The 18,400-nt window shown below is 40.2% G+C and overlaps 2 protein-coding genes across 5 annotated transcripts in view; one reads left to right on the top strand and one right to left on the bottom strand.

Annotated features, from left to right (window-relative positions):
• CCDC149 (coiled-coil domain containing 149) overlaps positions 1-9,238 on the top strand; it is a 51,479-nt gene extending 42,241 nt beyond the window's left edge. For 2 of the 4 annotated variants that reach the window (XM_021554421.2, XM_021554423.2), the window contains 3 exons: positions 607-714; positions 5,171-5,755; positions 6,379-9,238. In XM_021554421.2, coding sequence (XP_021410096.1) covers positions 607-714; positions 5,171-5,754 — 692 coding nt within the window. In that variant the 3' untranslated portion in view covers position 5,755; positions 6,379-9,238. The remainder of the gene's footprint in view (positions 1-606; positions 715-5,170; positions 5,756-6,378) is intronic. The other 2 variants (XM_021554422.2, XM_021554424.2) reach the window with 2 other exon arrangements.
• A 684-nt stretch (positions 9,239-9,922) lies between these two features.
• On the bottom strand, positions 9,923-11,419 carry SOD3 (superoxide dismutase 3). Its single transcript, XM_021554420.3, has 2 exons — positions 11,305-11,419; positions 9,923-10,840 (listed from the first exon to the last, which is right to left on the bottom strand). Exon 2 carries the CDS (start codon positions 10,822-10,824, stop codon positions 10,099-10,101), a length of 726 nt encoding a protein of 241 aa, XP_021410095.2. The 5' UTR covers positions 10,825-10,840; positions 11,305-11,419; the 3' UTR covers positions 9,923-10,098.
• Positions 11,420-18,400: the final 6,981 nt, after the last annotated feature.

Below are 18,400 nucleotides of genomic sequence, written 5' to 3'. Positions count from 1 at the left end.
AAAATTGCCTTTTTCCATTTGGATAAAACTAAAATGCTCAGAAATGTTTTGGGAATTTTCAGATTAAAATCCCTCCTGTTCCCCAGTAACGTGTACTTGTTTGCTTCCTTGGTTCTTAATTATGGGAAGTTTTTAGGTTTTTTTAAGGAAGCATTGCAGGGTAATATCTAAATCTGAAGCATAAAGCTACATAATGATGAACCTGCTTGTATCACATGAAAACAGAATAATAGAGTGTAAAGAGTCAGTGCTGAACACTTGCTGGTAATGGCATGCAAGTGATCCATTACTTTGGTATGATCTGATTATTACTATTTTTAATTGAATTCTAATTGGTAATTCAATTTGCTGCATACAGCACCTGGTCTTTCAAAATCCGGCCTTTACTCAGTACTGCAGATAAAAACATACATCTTTTCTGCCTTTGCCTTGCATATTGTGGCTCCACTACAGAGAATTTTTTTTCCATGCTGTGAAAGAATAATTTGAGATGCTTTTCCTGTTCTGTACTTTTCAATATCAGTGTTAAAAATTTATAGGAAACATCATTGAAGCACAGTGGTTGTAATTGGTGGAGCAGCAGTTCTAACACTGTGATTGTTCCAGGTGGGAAGGATACGATAACATTCAGTGACCCCGCCCTGCCTGTGATACAGCGGTCCAGGTCACCGTTGTTAACGTTTGCTGATAACCCTCAGAGAACTGAAGTACAAGGTGAGCACCTGGGACGGAAGAACATGATGAGAGCTGAGCACTCATGTCTTTCCAAATAAAATGTGGTAAATTTTCACGCTGGAATAGCAGAAGGCAAAGTTTCAGTGATCAAAGAGATTGAATACATCATCCACAAGTAAAACAGACAGATTGTCCCAGTACAAATAGCAAAGGAACAACTGAAAAGTCACTATTTAATGGATTGCTAAGGCTAGGGATCAGGTCTTACACCTCAAAGAATTTTCCTGTCAGATAATGTGACACTGTGTAAAGTTATTCATGCCATTTGTGTTGAAGTTAACTGATTCCTGCACTTTTCCCCTCAGTTAAAATGCACAGTAGGAAGCAGTCTGTGGAACTGGTTTAGCACTTTCCTGCATTATAGATGATATCTAGATGAATGGCTTCCTGATTGCACATGGTAAATTGAAATACCCAGCTTATTTTCCTAGAGAAATTGACTGCTTTTTTCATAGTCTTACATGTGTTTTGTTAAAAATCCTTCTCCAATAGCAAGCTTTAACTTCTCTCCAAAGTCAAGCTTCACTTTATTTGAGAGTTGCTGATAACCTTGATTTGTTTTTCCTTAGTTTTTCATAATGGATGGGAGATGGATTATTATATTTGCTTATTGGCATTTGGATAAAGTCTTTAATGGGCATAACATTATGATGTGCCCAGATCTTTCTCAGCTAACCATGAAGCATCATAAACAATTTATTTTTTAGTCCTGAAACTAAATGGATTGTGGCTTAATTTTGACTTTATAGCCCATGTCATTATGTGATAAAATGTGACAGCAAGGCTGATCTCTTTTTATAATCTTGATCAGCTGATATTTTTGCTAAAAATAAGAAGTGAAACTGTAATGAATGGTTTCTCTGGTGAGTAATAATAACTCATCAATATTCATTCTTTTACCTACTTAATTGTTGATTTTTAATTAAATCTGCAGTTACTGAAAATATTTACTTGGTGGCATTATGCTCTTTTCTTTCCATATTTGTCCTAGGTGAGGCTGATATTACATTTGTGATTACAGGCTGATCAGACAGGCAAGTCTGATCTGCCTGTCACATCTCATCAGACCCTCTTGCTGTTGCTTTGTAACACTGACAAACCTTAACTCTGGGCTGAAGCTTTCCATGTTGTGTTTTCTACGTCAGCTGATTTTTTTTAAGATAGCACAAAAAAAAAAAATTATTTGTCGAAATACTGATGACCACGTGGGAATTTTGAGGGGCTTTTTTTGTCTTTTGTATATTTGAATTTGGGTTGGTTCTTTTTCAATATGCAAATATTCCTGTATCTACAATTATAGGAATTTGAAATCTAGGGAAAAGGACTGAGGAAGCAATCTGGAGTTTCTACCTCATTCTACATGATTCACTCACAAATCTCATCTGCTAGAAACAAACAAGTTATTCTGTTGAGCTTACTTTGTGCCACCAGTGCTGGTAAAATTCTGTATGCACCATTCCTTTGAAATAAAGTAAACTTAGAGAGGAAAAGAAACCTGGAGCAGAGCGTCAAGAAAGGCCGAGATCAGGACTCTCGAGTGGTGGGAAGACTGGAGTAGATGGAGTTTGACAGAGTCAATGGAAGTCTGAGTGAGGAGGGACTTGCATGTGGCTGAGCAGAAGTCAGAGCACAGGAGTGAGGAATCAGAATGCTGGAAGTGAAAGCAAGATGTGATTAAAAATATTGAAAGGTGGATGAGAAATGGGCACAGTGAGTATAGGGACTGGATAAACAAGGGGATATGGAGCAGGAACAGAAAGATAGGCAGGGGAAGAGAAGAGCAGAAGTAAACAGCTTTGGATAGGAAAGGACAAACCAGGATTAGACCTGTGGCAGTCATATGAAGAATCAGCTCCCAGTAGGTCATCTCCTTCTTTTCTCCTCTCCATCCCATGATCATAATGAGAACCAAGGTTAATCATAGAAATTCTGTCATTAAATGGAGCAGGTTAAGAAATTACTGTTCTGCCTACACAAACAGCTTGGGTTTTCCCTTACCTATGTCCCAGTATAGCTGATAACCTGCAGTGAGAACTGAGACAAAAGTTACCTCTGTGATAACTAAACTGAGCCAACTTTTTTGGTGACATAAATGAGTATATATGTACAACCAGCTGTGCAGGGGACACCATAGTTTCTACAGTACGTGATGCAACAATAACCTGTTCTGCTGCTCCAGATGCTTTTTCTGAAGGATGTTTGGGGCTGCCATTTTTCTTTCAAAGCCTAAAAAGGAAGCAGTGTGTTTTCACTGTGGGGCATATCATCGTGTTTGGAGTCACACAACTCCTCTGCAGTCAGTATCTCTATGGGAATGATACCTGGGTAGGTTTTGTACAACTCTACTTTGAAGTTTAGGAACTTGGTGCATATTGCAATTTTTCATCTATACCATGTACCTCCAAAATCTGGGGGACCTTGACAACTGGGAAGAACACAGGAGTGTGTTCATCCACCATCATTCATCAAACAAGTGTGCTCTTGGTTAAAGTATTACTGAAATAAAAACAAAACCACTCTTATTTTCCTATTCATTGAATGATCAGTTGAGAGAAAACAGGTGATAATCACAATAGCAATTAAATTCTTACTTTTCGTTATATATTAGATGTCACGTCACATTGGCCAGTTATGGTCTTTTAAAGAGTAGCATGGATATTTGGTGCTGTTTGACTCAAGAAATCTTCTTAGCTTTTGAACACTTATTCTTCGTCAGAACTTTTTATAATGCATCAAGTGTAGCTCTAGCTAGATCTGTAGATAATCAGAGGGCTTTTGCAGGCTTTTTTTATCCAGTCAGTCTGCTTACCCTGGTCTCATCAAAGCCTTCTTTAATCTGCACTTGCTATCATTGTTTCATTTAAGCTGATGAAGTTAAGGTGGCTGTCTGTAGGATCTACCGTGCGGCTCCTGTGTTAACACATGACAGAGGACAGTTACATGAATTAAAGCCTGTCTTGTGCCACGAAATCTCACTTCATCCAATGCACAGGATGGATAGTGTCATGGGATGGATTGTACCTGAGCATCACAGCTGCTAATGAACAGCTACTTGGGGTTTTTCCCCTCCATTGTTGAATGCCTTGTCCCTGCTGTACTGCCTGCATGCTATTTCAGGCATTCCCTGAAGGAAACAGTGCTGTTTTTCTATGAACTTTTCCTCTGGTGATACAGCTTTGAGACAATTTATCTTCAGAAGATTGCAGCAAGGTGATAGGTTGGTGTTATTGTACTGTAAGAGGGAGGAAACTGAGGCATGCAAAGAAGGTAAAGTCCCTGCTAATTTTGAGTGCTAGTTTGAGTTACATACATTTTGGCTCATTTGGAGCACTTTGATGTAGAGTGTAAGCAGAGCAGTACTGCACATCAAGCTCCTAGTTTTCCAGCTGACTTCTCAGATAATGAGGCTTAGATCAGTGGGTGATCACCTTTTGAAAGTTAATTTATCCATGCCTTTTCCACAGACTTAATTTCCAGCTCTTAAGAGTTGCATTCCTAGCTTTGTTGATGGCAGTTAAGAGTGGCTGTTCCCCTCATGCCAAGCCTGGACTCATTCACTCAGTAGCTCCCAAATTCTAAATGAGGCAGGTATGATAGAGACAGTAGGCTGGTCCTCTGCAGCCAGGCAGTCTCATTCTTGTGTGGACCAGGATTCCTGTGAGAGAAATGGAGTAAATTCTTAAATACTAAAATGTAATGCATCTGTACAACAAGAGTAATTTTAAACTCTCAAGGCAGACTTATTTTTGGCATTTCCTAATTTTTCTTACTTTACTTCGCAAGCTTATTTTTAATGAGGCTTCCTGTCCTTTAATGGGCCCATTGATTGTTTGTTTGCACATTGATTTTTTTTTCCTCTATTTTGACTCTTTTTTCAGTGTTGACTTTTAGTATAATGTTATACTTAAAATTCTTCTGCTGCTGTTTTGTTTTATGCTGTTACCCTAATCAAAATAATCTTTTATGTTTGGAAAAATGTTGCAGGACCAATAACAAACTTCATTATTGGATGAAAACCTATTAAAAGTTCCAAATAAATTGAGCTTGTGTTAACCCCTGAAACTGATTGTGATGGGGGGATTAATGGTAAACTGTGCCAAAAATTTCCATAGTTAAGTGCCTTGCTTGCAGGTGATACTCCTCTAAAATGTTTTTCTGACCTTGCTGTTCTACAGTATGGTACTGTCTGACTTTTAGAATTGTTGGTATAGGGAAAGAGAGGTTCCAAAACAGGGCCAGGTCCAGCAAGAAACTTAGTGTTGATTGTTTATTGTCTAAGAAATAGACCTGGGAGGGATAGGGAAGCACTGTTAAAAATTCCTTACTGAGATAAACATCTCTGTGGTCCAGCACTGGTAGTAATATTCTTCAGATCAGATATATAACAAATTCCTCCAAATGACATGAATATCTTGCTGTTCCATTTCTCTTTCAGCAGAAAGGAAGGGAGAACGTGATGAAACTGATGCTGTTGCAAGTGAGTCTCTGGCTCCAGAGGGAACAAACTTAAATAACAGAATCCAAAATAAACATTTTTACCCTTCATTACCCCAGCTACCTTCTGAAGAAGAAGACATAAACAAGCTTGGAAGCCAGATAATTAAACTGACAGTTGCAGAACTGGAAGGGAAAAGAGGAGGCGCTCCTGTGGGGGAGGAGAAAGTGGGAGTTGAAGCAGAGCTTAATGATTCATCAGAGGCAGAGTTCCCACTTTCCAGCCCTGATCCATCTGACCCCACAGATCCCTCAAACTCTGAGAATGAACGAACAGGTGAAACTGAGGCCCTGAAAGACAATGGCAAAACCTTAGAGAGAGATTGTGAAATTCCAAATGAAAGAGAGGATCAAAACAGCAGCACCATGCATGTGGTGCATACTGAGGATGCTGGAAGGCATGGAGAGCTCAGTGTTAAAACTGCAGACACAAATAACAGCTTTGAGGAGCTCTCTGACTCTGAAAACAAGCAACCATCTAATGCTGCTGAAAACCGTGAATATTTGGATAACAGTTTGGCTTGAGGTATGAAATCTAGGCCCTCAAGCATCTCACTGTAATCTTTGTGCAGTGTCTGTGCTGTTGTAGATATGATCAGTAAAATATCATGCTGTAGGGTTGATTATTTTGTACTGAACTGTTAATAATTCTTTAAAAAAGATGTTTTTCTGTTAGTTCTGGCTGTAGTGTACCAAAACTGTAAATTACCTAAGGGAAAGAATTAGTGATGAGGTTTAGTCATGTTGGTTTTTTGTAATGATTTGAAGTTTCTATATAGATTGATGTAATTTATATTAGTGTAGGAAAGAGACCAGTGATAATGATTTATCTTGTTATCACTAGGCTCCTGAAACATGTATGGTCCCTAGTGCTGGACTGTATTTTAATGTTGAGAATGTCTCTCAAGGATGAAAAACTTGGAGTGATAAATTGAGAAGCATCTTAAGGTTGTGAGCTTTTGCTTCTTTCTCAGACTGTGTTCTGCTTCTCTTTACGTACAGTGACTGTCAGTACATCTGCAGCATAAGATCACTACTGCCATACAGGAAGTTTCTGAAAACCATCCCTGCATGTATATAGTTCTCATTACAAACCTTTATACCTTTGTATTTTGTCAACTGTACACAATTTTTCCTTTCCTCTCCCAGATCATCTCATGAAAATGAAGCAAGTTATTTCACCAGATACTGAGAGCCCAATTTAATGAAGCTCCAAAGGAAACAGCGTCAGAGAAGTCTTACTGTAAGAAACAGCAATGCTGTTCTAAAGCAAAGAAAACAGCAAGAGGAGAACCAGTGATGTCCTGTCCGGCTACTTGGCTGTCAGTTTCTGGAATTGCATTCCTCTACTTACAGGAGCTGGAGCGGGCCCTTGGGCTTAGTTAATGGGTGATAGGTTTCAGCCTACTCCATCTGTCCTCTCCTTTCTAAAGGAATTTTGTGTCTTTTTTATTTTCTTATTACTTGAAATTAAGGCTAACTCACTCTTGCTTCCCTCCTCATTTCACCAGTCTATGGTATGATAGAAGGATTATTTGCATTGTTGCCACTTTTTTTAAACGTCTTCTCTTGAAGAGGTTTAATCATAGAAAAATGTTCCTATAATAACTGGGGGAAAGGGAGCTGCTGTGTCATTCCCTAGCTTGGTCCTGATGCTGGAGCCATGCCACTCTGCTTCTAGGAAGGCAGCAACGAGGGAATGCTTAACATTGAAGTTAGCAGCTGTTGAGGAAAGGGAGGCAGGTCTTTCCTCTCCTGTTTGTAGCATAAGGAATAGTCTCTGCAGCTGTGGAACTTCTGAGGGCCAGCAGCCATCAAGGCAATTTTTCTGCTGGCTTGGGACCTAATTGTCCGTAAATGTTCATTTCGTATTCCTAAAACTTGAAACCAATCAGAAAGAATTAAAGCAAATTTAATAAAATACTACTAATAAAAAGGAAAATCCCTCCCAGTCTGGGTACTTCTTTGACAAATAACTGCCAGCTGCAAGTTTTTTACAGCCCACTTGTCAGCTACTGAATAAAGAGAGTTTATATTAGCAGTACTGACAAACTCTTCTGTATGTGTAAGATGAGGTAGCAGGTGCTGCCATAATCAAGGTGTCAGAGCCCATGAATGGTTTGTATTCAGCAGAAGAAAGGCTGTATGTAAATTATTAAGTATAAATATAAGGAGTGATAGTTGGAAGGTGAAAAATGTGGCTTGTCTCTGTTCTCATGTGTTTTCCCTAGCAGGTGCATTTGTGTAACCCTTTCAGTGTCTGTCTGCAGGATACAAAGCCATACCTCAAATATGTGTACTTTGTCTTTAAGGGTAATTGGACATTGCAACATTCCATTGATGTTAAGTAGCAGTCCTTAGGAACAAAAATTATATAAATAGTTAAGCATATTAGGGACATGAAGCAGTAAAAAGGCTTTATTTTGTTATCTTGCTCACCATTAAAATTCCTCATTACCTGAAAAAAACCCAAGAGTTTAAGTGTTTGAAAGAGTGTTAAGATGTTCCCAGTAATTGTAACTGACTCATTTTTGTGATAGTCAGAAGAAAAATAGCTGTAGAAACTAAAATCTCCAGGAGAATTTGCAAGATTTTTTCCTCTAATGCCTGAATGTCACATGAAGTAGCATTTTGAGATATATTTTTTCCATCCTTCACAGACTGATCCTGCACAAGAGCTAAATATCAATGCAGTCAGAACTGAGACAAGCAAATAAGAAGGTCAAGATTTCATGTGTTGAACTCAGAAACATTTAGAGTCTTACTATTTCCCTGCCCTGTGTCTTTCCTGACCCAGAGATGTGAGAATGAGCATTTTGCTTACAGCCAGTTAATGCTATTAGTTAATTAAGAGCTTGGTGTAAGGCTGAAGCAGTGCTGGATCAACAGCTTTTTAGTGCCTCATTTGCTGATTCTTTTTGGTAGTCTTTTCTATGAGAGCATATTGATGTACAACCCACCAATTAGGGAAACTTGGTAATTGTCCTCACACCATTCTCCCTCCTAGAAGAAATTTTTAAGTCTTTGCAATCACTAAATTCCAGCAAGATACATAGATCTCTGAAAACCTCATTTCCAGTGTGATGCCACTGCTGCAATACTGGCCCTCTCCTTTCTTTTCTAGCAAATGTGTATTCTAGCTACATTTTTAGCTTTCTCCCAGGAACACAAGACTTCAAAGCAAGGCTACATGTAAAAGTGAGACATAGTTGCTGCAGTAAGTGATAAATAATTAAATATTCTTATCAGTATCTTCCTCAGATATTGCTTTAATTTATATTGTTGTGCTAATATAACAATGATTTTTTTTCCCCAGCAAAATTAACTAGTGTTTTTTTGTGGACTCAACTGTACCTTAGATTTGGAGGGGTTGGTTTTGGTTTTTGTTTCTTAAGACCTGTGTTCCCTTTTTGTACTACTTTAAAAGTGCAGAAATCACAACCAGACATGTAAGCCCTTTTGGTGTTGGGCTTTGGGGAAGCAAACTAGGAAGGGAATTTTGTGGCAGGAGTATGGAGAAGCTGCATTTCACAAACTGATTTTAAGGAGGCTGTCATACCTAAAGGTGAAGTCATGCATTATCTGTGGGAAGGATTTCATTTGAAAGTTAGATAATGTGGTTATTAGAAAAATAATGTTCACTGAATTTGTAAAATAAGTGTGTGAAAATGACAGATTAAGAAGCATCTTTTAGAATGCTGCTTCTTTTCTAAGTGAGCCTATTTTTAAACATATGTGAATTTGTATAATAAAGACAGTGGAATTTATTTAATCCCTATGAGCTCAGGAATGTATTTCAAAATCTTAACTGAGATTAAGTTGAAAATCTGCTACATTTCTAAAAGATAGCACTTTGTTTACCAGCTTCTGTTTTGTAGTTTACTTTCTAAATTATGCAGTTTAATTTATTTGCAAACTAGTCTTTTGTTGCTGCCTGGATTAACAGCAGAACGTGGTTAAACTATATTAATAAATTTTGTCATCTTTAATAAAAACATTCACTGATACACTTGTTCTACCTGCTTGTTTCCTTTTATCTTCTTAGTATTAGATGAATGATAGCCATGGGGTGATGTTTTAATATTCTGAGTTGCGTTAAATTTAAAAAGTAAAGCCTTACTAAGTGAAAGTTTTAAGTCTGAGAATTACCTTACTTAAATCCTTTCACTTTCACTTCTCCCAGCCCAAACTTTGTTCCTACAGTTTTGTATGGAGTAACACACTCAGTATTTTTTTGCTTTGAAAATAGTATTTCTCCCTGATCTGCTAACTTTATCATCATTGTCTAAGCAGCATTATAACTTTTGTATATAACTTTGTTACTAACAGGCACAGACTGGAGACTTACAGAAGCAGAATAACATAATGGATCTGAAGTTCAACACAGAAATTTCTGTACTTTCCTTTATTTCTAGGGGAAGTCCACTACCAAGGTCTTGCAACGCAACACCCACACTGTTAACAGCATAGAGACCTTTCTGATTTCAAGTTGGCACCTAACTACAGAAGAGTGTCTAATGAGAGGCAAATTCTTACTTTCTTCCTTTGCTATCTAACAATCCCTTAAATGACCCTTGCAGTGCACAGATTCTTTAGCCCACACACCCTATCCATCTGCACTCTTGCTTACATGCATTCAACTTCCAAACTACATAAAAGGGAATCTTTTTCCTTCAAGAAAACACTCACAATGTTGAGCTGATGCTGGTTTTATTGATGGGCTTACATAAAGGAAGCTCTGCAAAAGTGATATACATTTCATAGAGGAGCAAGCAAATAGGAATCCTTTAGCCATATATCTTAGTGGGCAACAGCACAGCCTGAGTTGCTTTGTGCTGCCCAGGCTGTAGCTGGCATTTTGGACTTCACCTAAGCCTGGCTGTATGTTCTTCTGTTGAGCCCTCGCTTCTTCTTGTCCGTAACCTCAGGCAGTTTCTCTTCCCACAAGGTCTTGTTGCTTATCCCAATCACACAGCAAGCCAGACGTTTCCCAGCATTTCCATTTTCCAAACTGGCCTTATTATTGCCTTTGCCCATGTCATCTTCCTGCTCGTGGATTACAACAGATCTGCCCATGATGGAATATGGACCAAAGATTGTGGCAAAGAGGTTTGTTTTGTATTTTCTGATTTTGCCTTCTTTAGGAAGAAAGTTGCCAAAATCTCCTGGGTGACGAGGATGATTCACTCTGAAAGGGTTATAGTGTCCCCCTGTAGAATCACAGCCATTGCTGAGGTCTCCAAGCTCGTGGATGTGAATAGCTCTGCTGGATTGATTGTTATCCAGTGGAAACCCATCCAAGTAAAATAAGGCTTCCAGTCTTCCATATGAGTAACTCTGCCTGAATAAGACATGTCCAGTCACTTGTGGCTTGTCAGCATCTATTTTGGAGCTGGGCTTCATTTCACAAGTGGCGTAAATCATTCCATCAGTGTCGTTACCACGTGTTACCGGGTAGAGCAAATTCTGCCAGAGGTCGTTCACTTGTTTCTGTATTTCATTCAATGACTCCTGGCGTGGGTCAGTTTCTTTGTCTGTCATGACACCAGAGGCAGACAGGGTGAGCCCGATGACCAGAGAAAGAATCTGAAACATCTTGGCAATTTCGAGCCTGCAAAAGATACAGGAAGGTACAAAGAATTCAGGGCGTTTTGCAGCAGTATGGCTGGAGAAAAAGATAGACACAGCCGGTGGGGAGCTGAGTGAAACAGCTGGAGCAGTCCCGGGGGACTGCTGCTTGCTAAACCTGCCTAATGTGATGAACTGAAAATCAGAATGCATACGTGTATTTAAGCACATACAACTGGCACCCATGACTTAAAGAAATTCTAGTGATTATATTTTTTAAATTAGATCTTGATCTCAAAAACTACTTCTGTTTCCCTGCAGGAAGCAAGCAAGCCAAAGTGTTTTTATATCTATTTCTGAATTTGTATTTTTGTATTGTAGAAAAGTAAGCTTTTCTACTTCAACAAATTCCAGCAAGGCAGTTTTCCAGGAGTTTTTCTTGGTCCATCTACTTAACCATTAGTTAGGCATTACAAGCAAAAAGCAAAAATCCAACAAGTTGATTACCTTGCAGAACCCCTCAGTAGTAGCTCTTCGCCTCTGCTCCCCTAAACCAAGATGTGATCGGACAGAAGGCCAGAGGTGCTCGAAGGTGATGCTTACAGAAAGTGCGTGTTTGTGTAGAAATTGGGTAACGCTGGCTTGGGGGAGGCGGGAGGGCTGTGGGAGGGGAGGGAGGCGGGGACGGAGGGAAGAAGGAAGGGAGGGGAGAAAGTTCTGGGAATTTTTGCTTTGGGCACTTTAACCTTTCCTGGTGAGTTTGTTAGTCTGACTCTCCGTCCTCACAGGCATTAAAAAAAGAAAAAAAAAAAAAGCCAGGAAACTTTGAAATTAATCTGCATTTTGGTGACTTCATGCACTCATGTAAAACAAGTGAACTTGAGCAGGCAGGAGGGGAGAGTAAGAAACTTTATTAAGGCACATTTGGGAGGTTTGCTCACTTGTGTTCTGGTTGTCTGGAGGTAGTTTTCGTTTTTATTTCTTCATTAATCGAAATGGAAACTGGTGCTTGAGCAACATAAACTGTTTTATATGGATGTACACAAAAGTTTTTGTGGATTTAGAAACAGTTTAAAGTGTAATTGTTGAAGTATATGTCAATGGTGCCTCTGAAGTTTTGGGGTTAGCACCTGCTCTTCTATGTCTGCTCCACTGAAACCCTTCTGCTTTTTTTTTTTTTTTTTTTTGAAGTAGCAGTGATTTCTTTCCTAAGAGAGAAGTAAGCGGTACTGAGGCAGTGCAACATCAGACCGAGGGGCAGAGAAATTGCTCAGAAGCTGACTGGAGCATGGCGAGTTCACGTGTGTTTCATCATCCCATGAACTAAGAAATGCTCTCCTCTCAAGGGCATTGCCCTGCTCACAGCACTTCCCACTGATGTAGCTGAAATGTGGATTTGTCTGTCACAAGATCAATTTAACAGGGTGAGATTTCTGTGGAGAGAATAGAGTATCTCTTACTACTCTGGAACAATACTCAATGCAAGAAAATTGCAAAGAAAATCCCCTTTCCCAGTTCACATCTTCTGCCAGCTGGGTAAGGAATGGGACTGTCAGCTTCTGCAATGGTAAAATCGTGTGTGTTAATCTTACCAGTATCATATACTACATCAGATCCAAGATACTCAGTTATGTGAGAGACACAATTTTTTTTCTTTATGTATGAGAGAGAGCAGAGCTAAAGGAATGTCAACTACTTGGATCATTAGCCAGGGAAATACAGAATTAACTAACTTCATTTTTGAATATTGGGATATTGAATGTGTTACTTTAGCTGTGGGCTTCAGTTCCTAATCTGTGAAACAGGACAACTGGTATTTCTTCAGGGTATTTACAAGTTTTTCAGATCACTGTGCTCCTGGGCACTGTGCAGTGTTCAGTGGGAGCTGAACTCTCAGAGAAGCCGAGTGTCAGGATTGTCCATCACCCCAAGCCTAAGGCTGCCTCTTTTGCAGCTCTTCCCAACTTCATTCACTGGCAGTCTCTGAACTCTGTGGTAATACTATGAAATTGCTTGGGTTTAAAGCATTTGAAAGTTTTAGAATAAAGTTTTATAAATAGATACAAAAATGTTCAGCTAAGACTAACCAAATGCAAAGGTTTAAGTTTATAAAATACAGGAAGCAAACATCCACTCTAGGTACTATTAGAAAAATTACTTCTTAGCAGAATAAACCATTTTTAAGGGGTCACAACAAATGGAAGGAAGAAAGGAGCATCATTCATTGTTTACTCTGAGTCATAAAGTAGTGAACTGCAATTCAGTTTAATACTTTTACAAGGAAATTCTTGAGCCAGCAGTCAGTACTCCAGAAAGAGAAATGTAAAGCTTTTATTGAATTATAAGGCATTTTGAAATACTTACTAGGGACAGAATTTTAGCTGGCTTAAATACAGCAATGTTTCTGACTTCAGTGGCATTTGTGCTGTCTACCTGAGCTGGGATTCTGTCCCTGAAAAACCTACTTGCTGCTCTTTTCTGATGTACTGCACATGGGGGAGAGAAGCAGAAATGCAGAAGGTGTAAAGGAGATGATCAAAGGGCCAGAAAGGACTGCAGCAAAGCGAAATGATGTATTTGTAGTGCTCTGCACTTCAGAGAATGAAAAGGAAGTAGTAGCTGTGGGCCACTGTCAGAAAGATGTATTTTAAAAAGGAGAAGGGATGATAACTACAAGGAATGCAATTGCCAGGGTGATTTGGCATTCATTTTGAGCCTGAAAGGTGGTTGCTAAAGTACTAGCCAGGTGTATCATTAAAGTCTGTTGTTACCCACTGCCTTTGTTTTAATTTTCTGGTTACAAAGAGGTGTGAATAATGGGCTTGACAGCCTTTAAAGCAGACAGGAGTTACTGGGAAGAAAGCCCACGCTGACCTGACCATGCACTTGTGTTACAATCAGTGCTGTAAAAAAAATAGACCTCTGCTTTTTGTTCCAGTTCTAGGAGATCTTTTGTATCCTAAGTTTCAAGCAATGTTGTAAAGATTCCTGGGCTATACCAGACAGACTAGTCAAAACAACTTCTGCAAGGCTCTCTAGACTGCATAGGAAGAGCTCTGTTCTACAGTGAGCTTTATAGCAGACTCTGATCACCATCTCCCAGTCCATGCTGTGACCTTCAGGGCTGGTTGGTTGGTGGGCTTCTTTTGCAATGACACCGTTCCTCTTGCATTACTCTGCTGTTTGACATAATGTTGTTGGATTTGTCCAGCACAGAGTTAAACACGGTGAGGAAAACACTGCATAGGGGAGAATCCTTTTATAGCAAATCTTCTTTGTGTCTCCAGAAGTTGGATCTCCTCTCACTGTTTTTTTGGTAGAATGGTTTTCCATAAAAACAACACCCAGACAAGGAGACATTTATGTCTTTGGGAGTAAGTGATGGAGCTGACTGCTTTTCTCCACGTACTGCAGCGGCTGAAGCAGCTGAAAGAAAGGGAACATTTGTAGTCTGAGGGAAACAGTCAAGATCCTTGGGCACCTGATCTGCAACTTTGGTTTTGGGCACTTTCTGCCATTTCTGAATCACAGGAGCCAGTTACGCTGGTGGTGCAGCAGCAGGAGCACACAGCATTTGTTGGTGCGTGGGGTTAGAGACTGCAAGGCAGCAGAACTTCCACGAACGGAGGTTGGCGAGGTGTCGGATGGGCTGCGGTACCTGCACGTGTACCTGCACGTGTACCTGCACGTGTACCTGCACGGCGGCTCCAGCCAAAGCTGCTGCGCTGCCTTCCGGCTGCAGTGCAGCCAGGGGACAGGGCACAAAGCAGCAGTGCAGCCAGGGGACAGGGCACAAAGCAGCAGTGCAGCCAGGAGAGCAGCACACACAAAGCAGCAGTGCAGCCAGAGTGGGACAGGACATGGAAAGCAGCAGTGCAGCCAGGGGGGCAGGACACAAAGCAGCAGTGCAGCCAGGGGGGCAGGACACACAAAGCAGCAGTGCAGCCAGAGTGGGACAAGACATGGAAAGCAGCAGTGCAGCCAGGGGACAGGGCACAAAGCAGCAGTGCAGCCAGGGGGGCAGGACACAAAGCAGCAGTGCAGCCAGGGGGGCCGTGAAGGCGCTGTGGCTTTGCTGTTCACGGCCTGTGATGCTCTGGTGGAGCTCTGGCTCTGCCCAGGGCTGAGCTGTTTTTGCCTTTGCACCTGCATGGAAGACAGGGCTGGCACTGGGCTCTGGGCAGCACCATATCTTTCAGGAGTTGTGATGAAGCAACTGGTTTGTAATTTCTGTGGAGAAAAAAAAAAAAAAAAAAAGAAAAGAAAAGAAAATGAAACATTTTGCTGTAGCAAATGGAAAATCTGTTGCTGGTCATGACTTATTATTCCTGTTTAATTCTGTTCCTTGACTTGGTATGAGTCAAGGAGATAAGCATCCATTTATAACATTCTTACAAAAGAGCTATAAGCATTTCTAACTTTTCAGGGCATTACCCGGAACAAAACTCAAATAAATAAACAAGAGGGAAACAGCACTGTTCTCTCTGGGGAATAATTTCTCTTGCAAATAGAAGCTCATGCAACTGTCAAACTACTCTGCATCAGCCAATTTGAAAAATTCTTTGAATTCTTCCTCTTTAATAGCTTTGAAGAAATCATTTCATGAGAGTGAGGGAGAGATGATCTGTAAGTAAGCTTTCGGAACAAGCTACATTCAGAAACTCATTCTAAGTCTGTCAGCCTAATTTAACAGAATTTCATCTTCACATGCAAATATAAAATATAAATATGTAATATAAAAAGTAGGGATGGAGCCCTGCTATTAGATAATTTAGGTTATTATTTGTGTTTGCATTTATTCCCTGATCTTTTATAAAATGTTTATCATTTCCTCTTTGTAGCATTAATCTGATGAGGGGTTTGCTGTTTGAGATGAGACAAGCTCAATGCTCAATGGCCAGAAAAGGAAATATCTTCGGGTTTTTTTCATTTCAAAGTGGACGTTGCATACATTGTGCATATTTGCACAACTTCAGCTCTCTGCATAGCTTCAAGCTGCAGCTCAGGAGCCATAGGAACACTGGACCATTAGGTCAGATGTATGAGCAGTGGTTACTTACAAATAACTAAATACAAATAAATTTCTCTTTTTTGACACTTAACAGGAACTGTCTCAGTAGTCTAATGATCATCACAGATTAACTGAGCATGATTTTCAGATATTTCTATCCTTAGTGTACTAAAAAGACACAGACATTGATAACTGGCCATACCCTGCCTTCTGTTTGTGTGTGTCATCACCCCTTGGTTTGTATCTGTGCTATGGTCTGAAAGGGATTTAGACACATCAGACCAACCCTTACCAATCAGGACTTAGTAAATCAAGGCTTCTCTATCCTGTTTTTAAAAGTTATCATTGGTGAAGAATCTGCCATCAGCTGTGGCTTGACTGTCCTTTCTCTTACAGGTTTTCCAGCTCTGTGGCCTGGCTCTCACTGCAGATTGGAACCACTGTTCTGACTGAACCCCCTACAGACACGGGGGACAGATTATTCTCTTCTTTGCAATGGCCTCAGTCACACTCGAGAGTTTCAGTCTGTACCCATGACTCTTCCATCTTTCAGCTAAACATGTCCCATTCTTTTAACCTTTCCTCCTAAACTGTGTAGGCTCCTGTGTTAAGTAGACCACCTTTTCCTATGGACTGTGCACCTCTTCCTGGAAGAGAAGTCACAAGCACCTCAACGTGCCAGACAAATAGCAAGAACTACCACCATGCTTGTCATGCAGACTATATTATCTCTACATCATAATGTGATCTTTGACTGACCTTTTCCTGCAGAACTGCTGCTTATGCAATTATTTCCCTTTTATATTTCAGGAGCTGCTATTTCTGCCATGTATGGGATTTTACGATTGTCTTAATAGAGTTACCGCCTATATTTTTATTTTCCCCACCTCTTATTTCTCCAGCTTGTCATGAACATTTTGAATTCTAATCCTTCCTCACAGTGTATTTACAGCTCCTCCAGACTGGTGTCAGCTGTGAATTTAATCAGTTTACTTTTTATAAGTTTGCTTCACATCATTAAGAGGAGGGCTGAACAAAGCTGAATAGACAAACTCCTACACCTGAGGCAGGTTGCTCTCCCTGTTAGGAATGGACTGGTTTCTAACCTGGTACAGATTTCCTGCCATCCCCATACCTGCTTTGTAAGAGTGTGATAAGACTGGTATTTTCCCCAGCTTGTGTGTAAAGAATGTCATGTGAGATAGTAGTAAAGATATTTAGCAAAATTCATTCAGATAATCACCTACCTCTTCTCTATATGCAAGACTATTTATTCTGCTGTAGAAAGGAAATAAAAAGTTCCTGATGTCTTTTATCCTTTTCCCTTTCTGACATTCTATCCATTCCCTTTTAGGTGAATGCAACAAGTTTGCATCTTTTAAAGGTGCTTATGTGTCTGTGACTCCTGGATTAAGCCACGCTTGTCATTACAGAATTTTCAGACCTCACAGGAACCAAAATCATTTACTGAGTCTATCTCAAAGAATCTTCATTACTGTTATTACCCTGGGAGAAACAAAATGTCTTTGAAGAGCTGGCACTAAGTAGTGTCTGAAACCTTAAGCATACAAAAACTAACAAAAAAGCCACCATTTAAGTGCATATCCCCACATTGCTTTTTCCCTTCTGCCAAAAGAACCAATAGAAGTAAGGGTTAGGTTAATTCATGCTAGCTAGACTAAACAAATTTCCAGACGTTTCCATTTCTGACCCTCTTATTTCTTGCAAGCAGCACCTGTTTGTGAAAGTCTCCCAGTTCACCCATGTTCCCCACCATTATAATTGCCAATACTGAAGGCACACCTTACCAAAACCAGGAAAATTAAACCCATTCTTAAATTTGCATTTAAATGTAGAATCATAGGTGCTTGTCAAGGCACTAAATAAAGTGAAATACCTTGATGCTTTATTTACAAATTCGTGCCATTCAAATGGCATCTTGGTGCTGCCATGTCAGAGACCCCGTTAGCGCTCAAATCCTTGGTGGCACCTGCGGGCGCTGGGGCTCTGCTCTGCACTAGGGCTCAGCAGAAGCTGAGGGCAGCTGTGCTCCTGGCTTTCACAGCAGGAGCAGCTCCTGCTCTGGTGAGAGCCCAGCAAAGGGCTCTGTGTGTGGAGGCAGGGGCTGTTCACTGGCAGCCCTGGATGGAGACAGCCCTGGACTCTTGCTGGAGTCAACACTCAGCAGCATCTGGGAGGATCCTCATCCTGGAACACAGCAAGGGGCAGGAGAACTCCTGGAGGCTTTCTCAGAGCAGCTATTTCACCTCAGATGGTGTGGTATGCTACTATAGATTAAAATAATTTTAAAAAGGTATGGTTTATCTATGTAGGGTACCCACCTCCACTGAAAATTGTGTGTAGTTCGGGATCTGAGCCTCTCTGAGAACTTTTCAAAACAGTTTGTTGTAAATCCTTTAAATTTTTAAATTTTCAGAATTGCAGAAATATCTTTCAGAACTGCAGAAATTAGAAAATAATAAAAATGCAACCTTTTACACAGTAAAAATGGTCTTTATGGTAAAGTGGCTCCCCACCTTTTTAGCCATATTTATCCCAGTGGTTGAGTTTTGTAAGAATAACTGAAACCCT

Source organism: Lonchura striata, chromosome 4 (assembly GCF_046129695.1).
Source record: "Lonchura striata isolate bLonStr1 chromosome 4, bLonStr1.mat, whole genome shotgun sequence".
NCBI classification, from domain to species: domain Eukaryota; kingdom Metazoa; phylum Chordata; class Aves; order Passeriformes; family Estrildidae; genus Lonchura; species Lonchura striata.
This window is presented reverse-complemented; position numbering and strand designations above follow the sequence as displayed.

What these genes read in the sequence shown, in the direction of transcription:
- SOD3 (XM_021554420.3), bottom strand. Translation starts at nt 10,824, where the DNA reads ATGTTTCAGATTCTTTCTCTGGTCATCGGGCTCACCCTGTCTGCCTCT.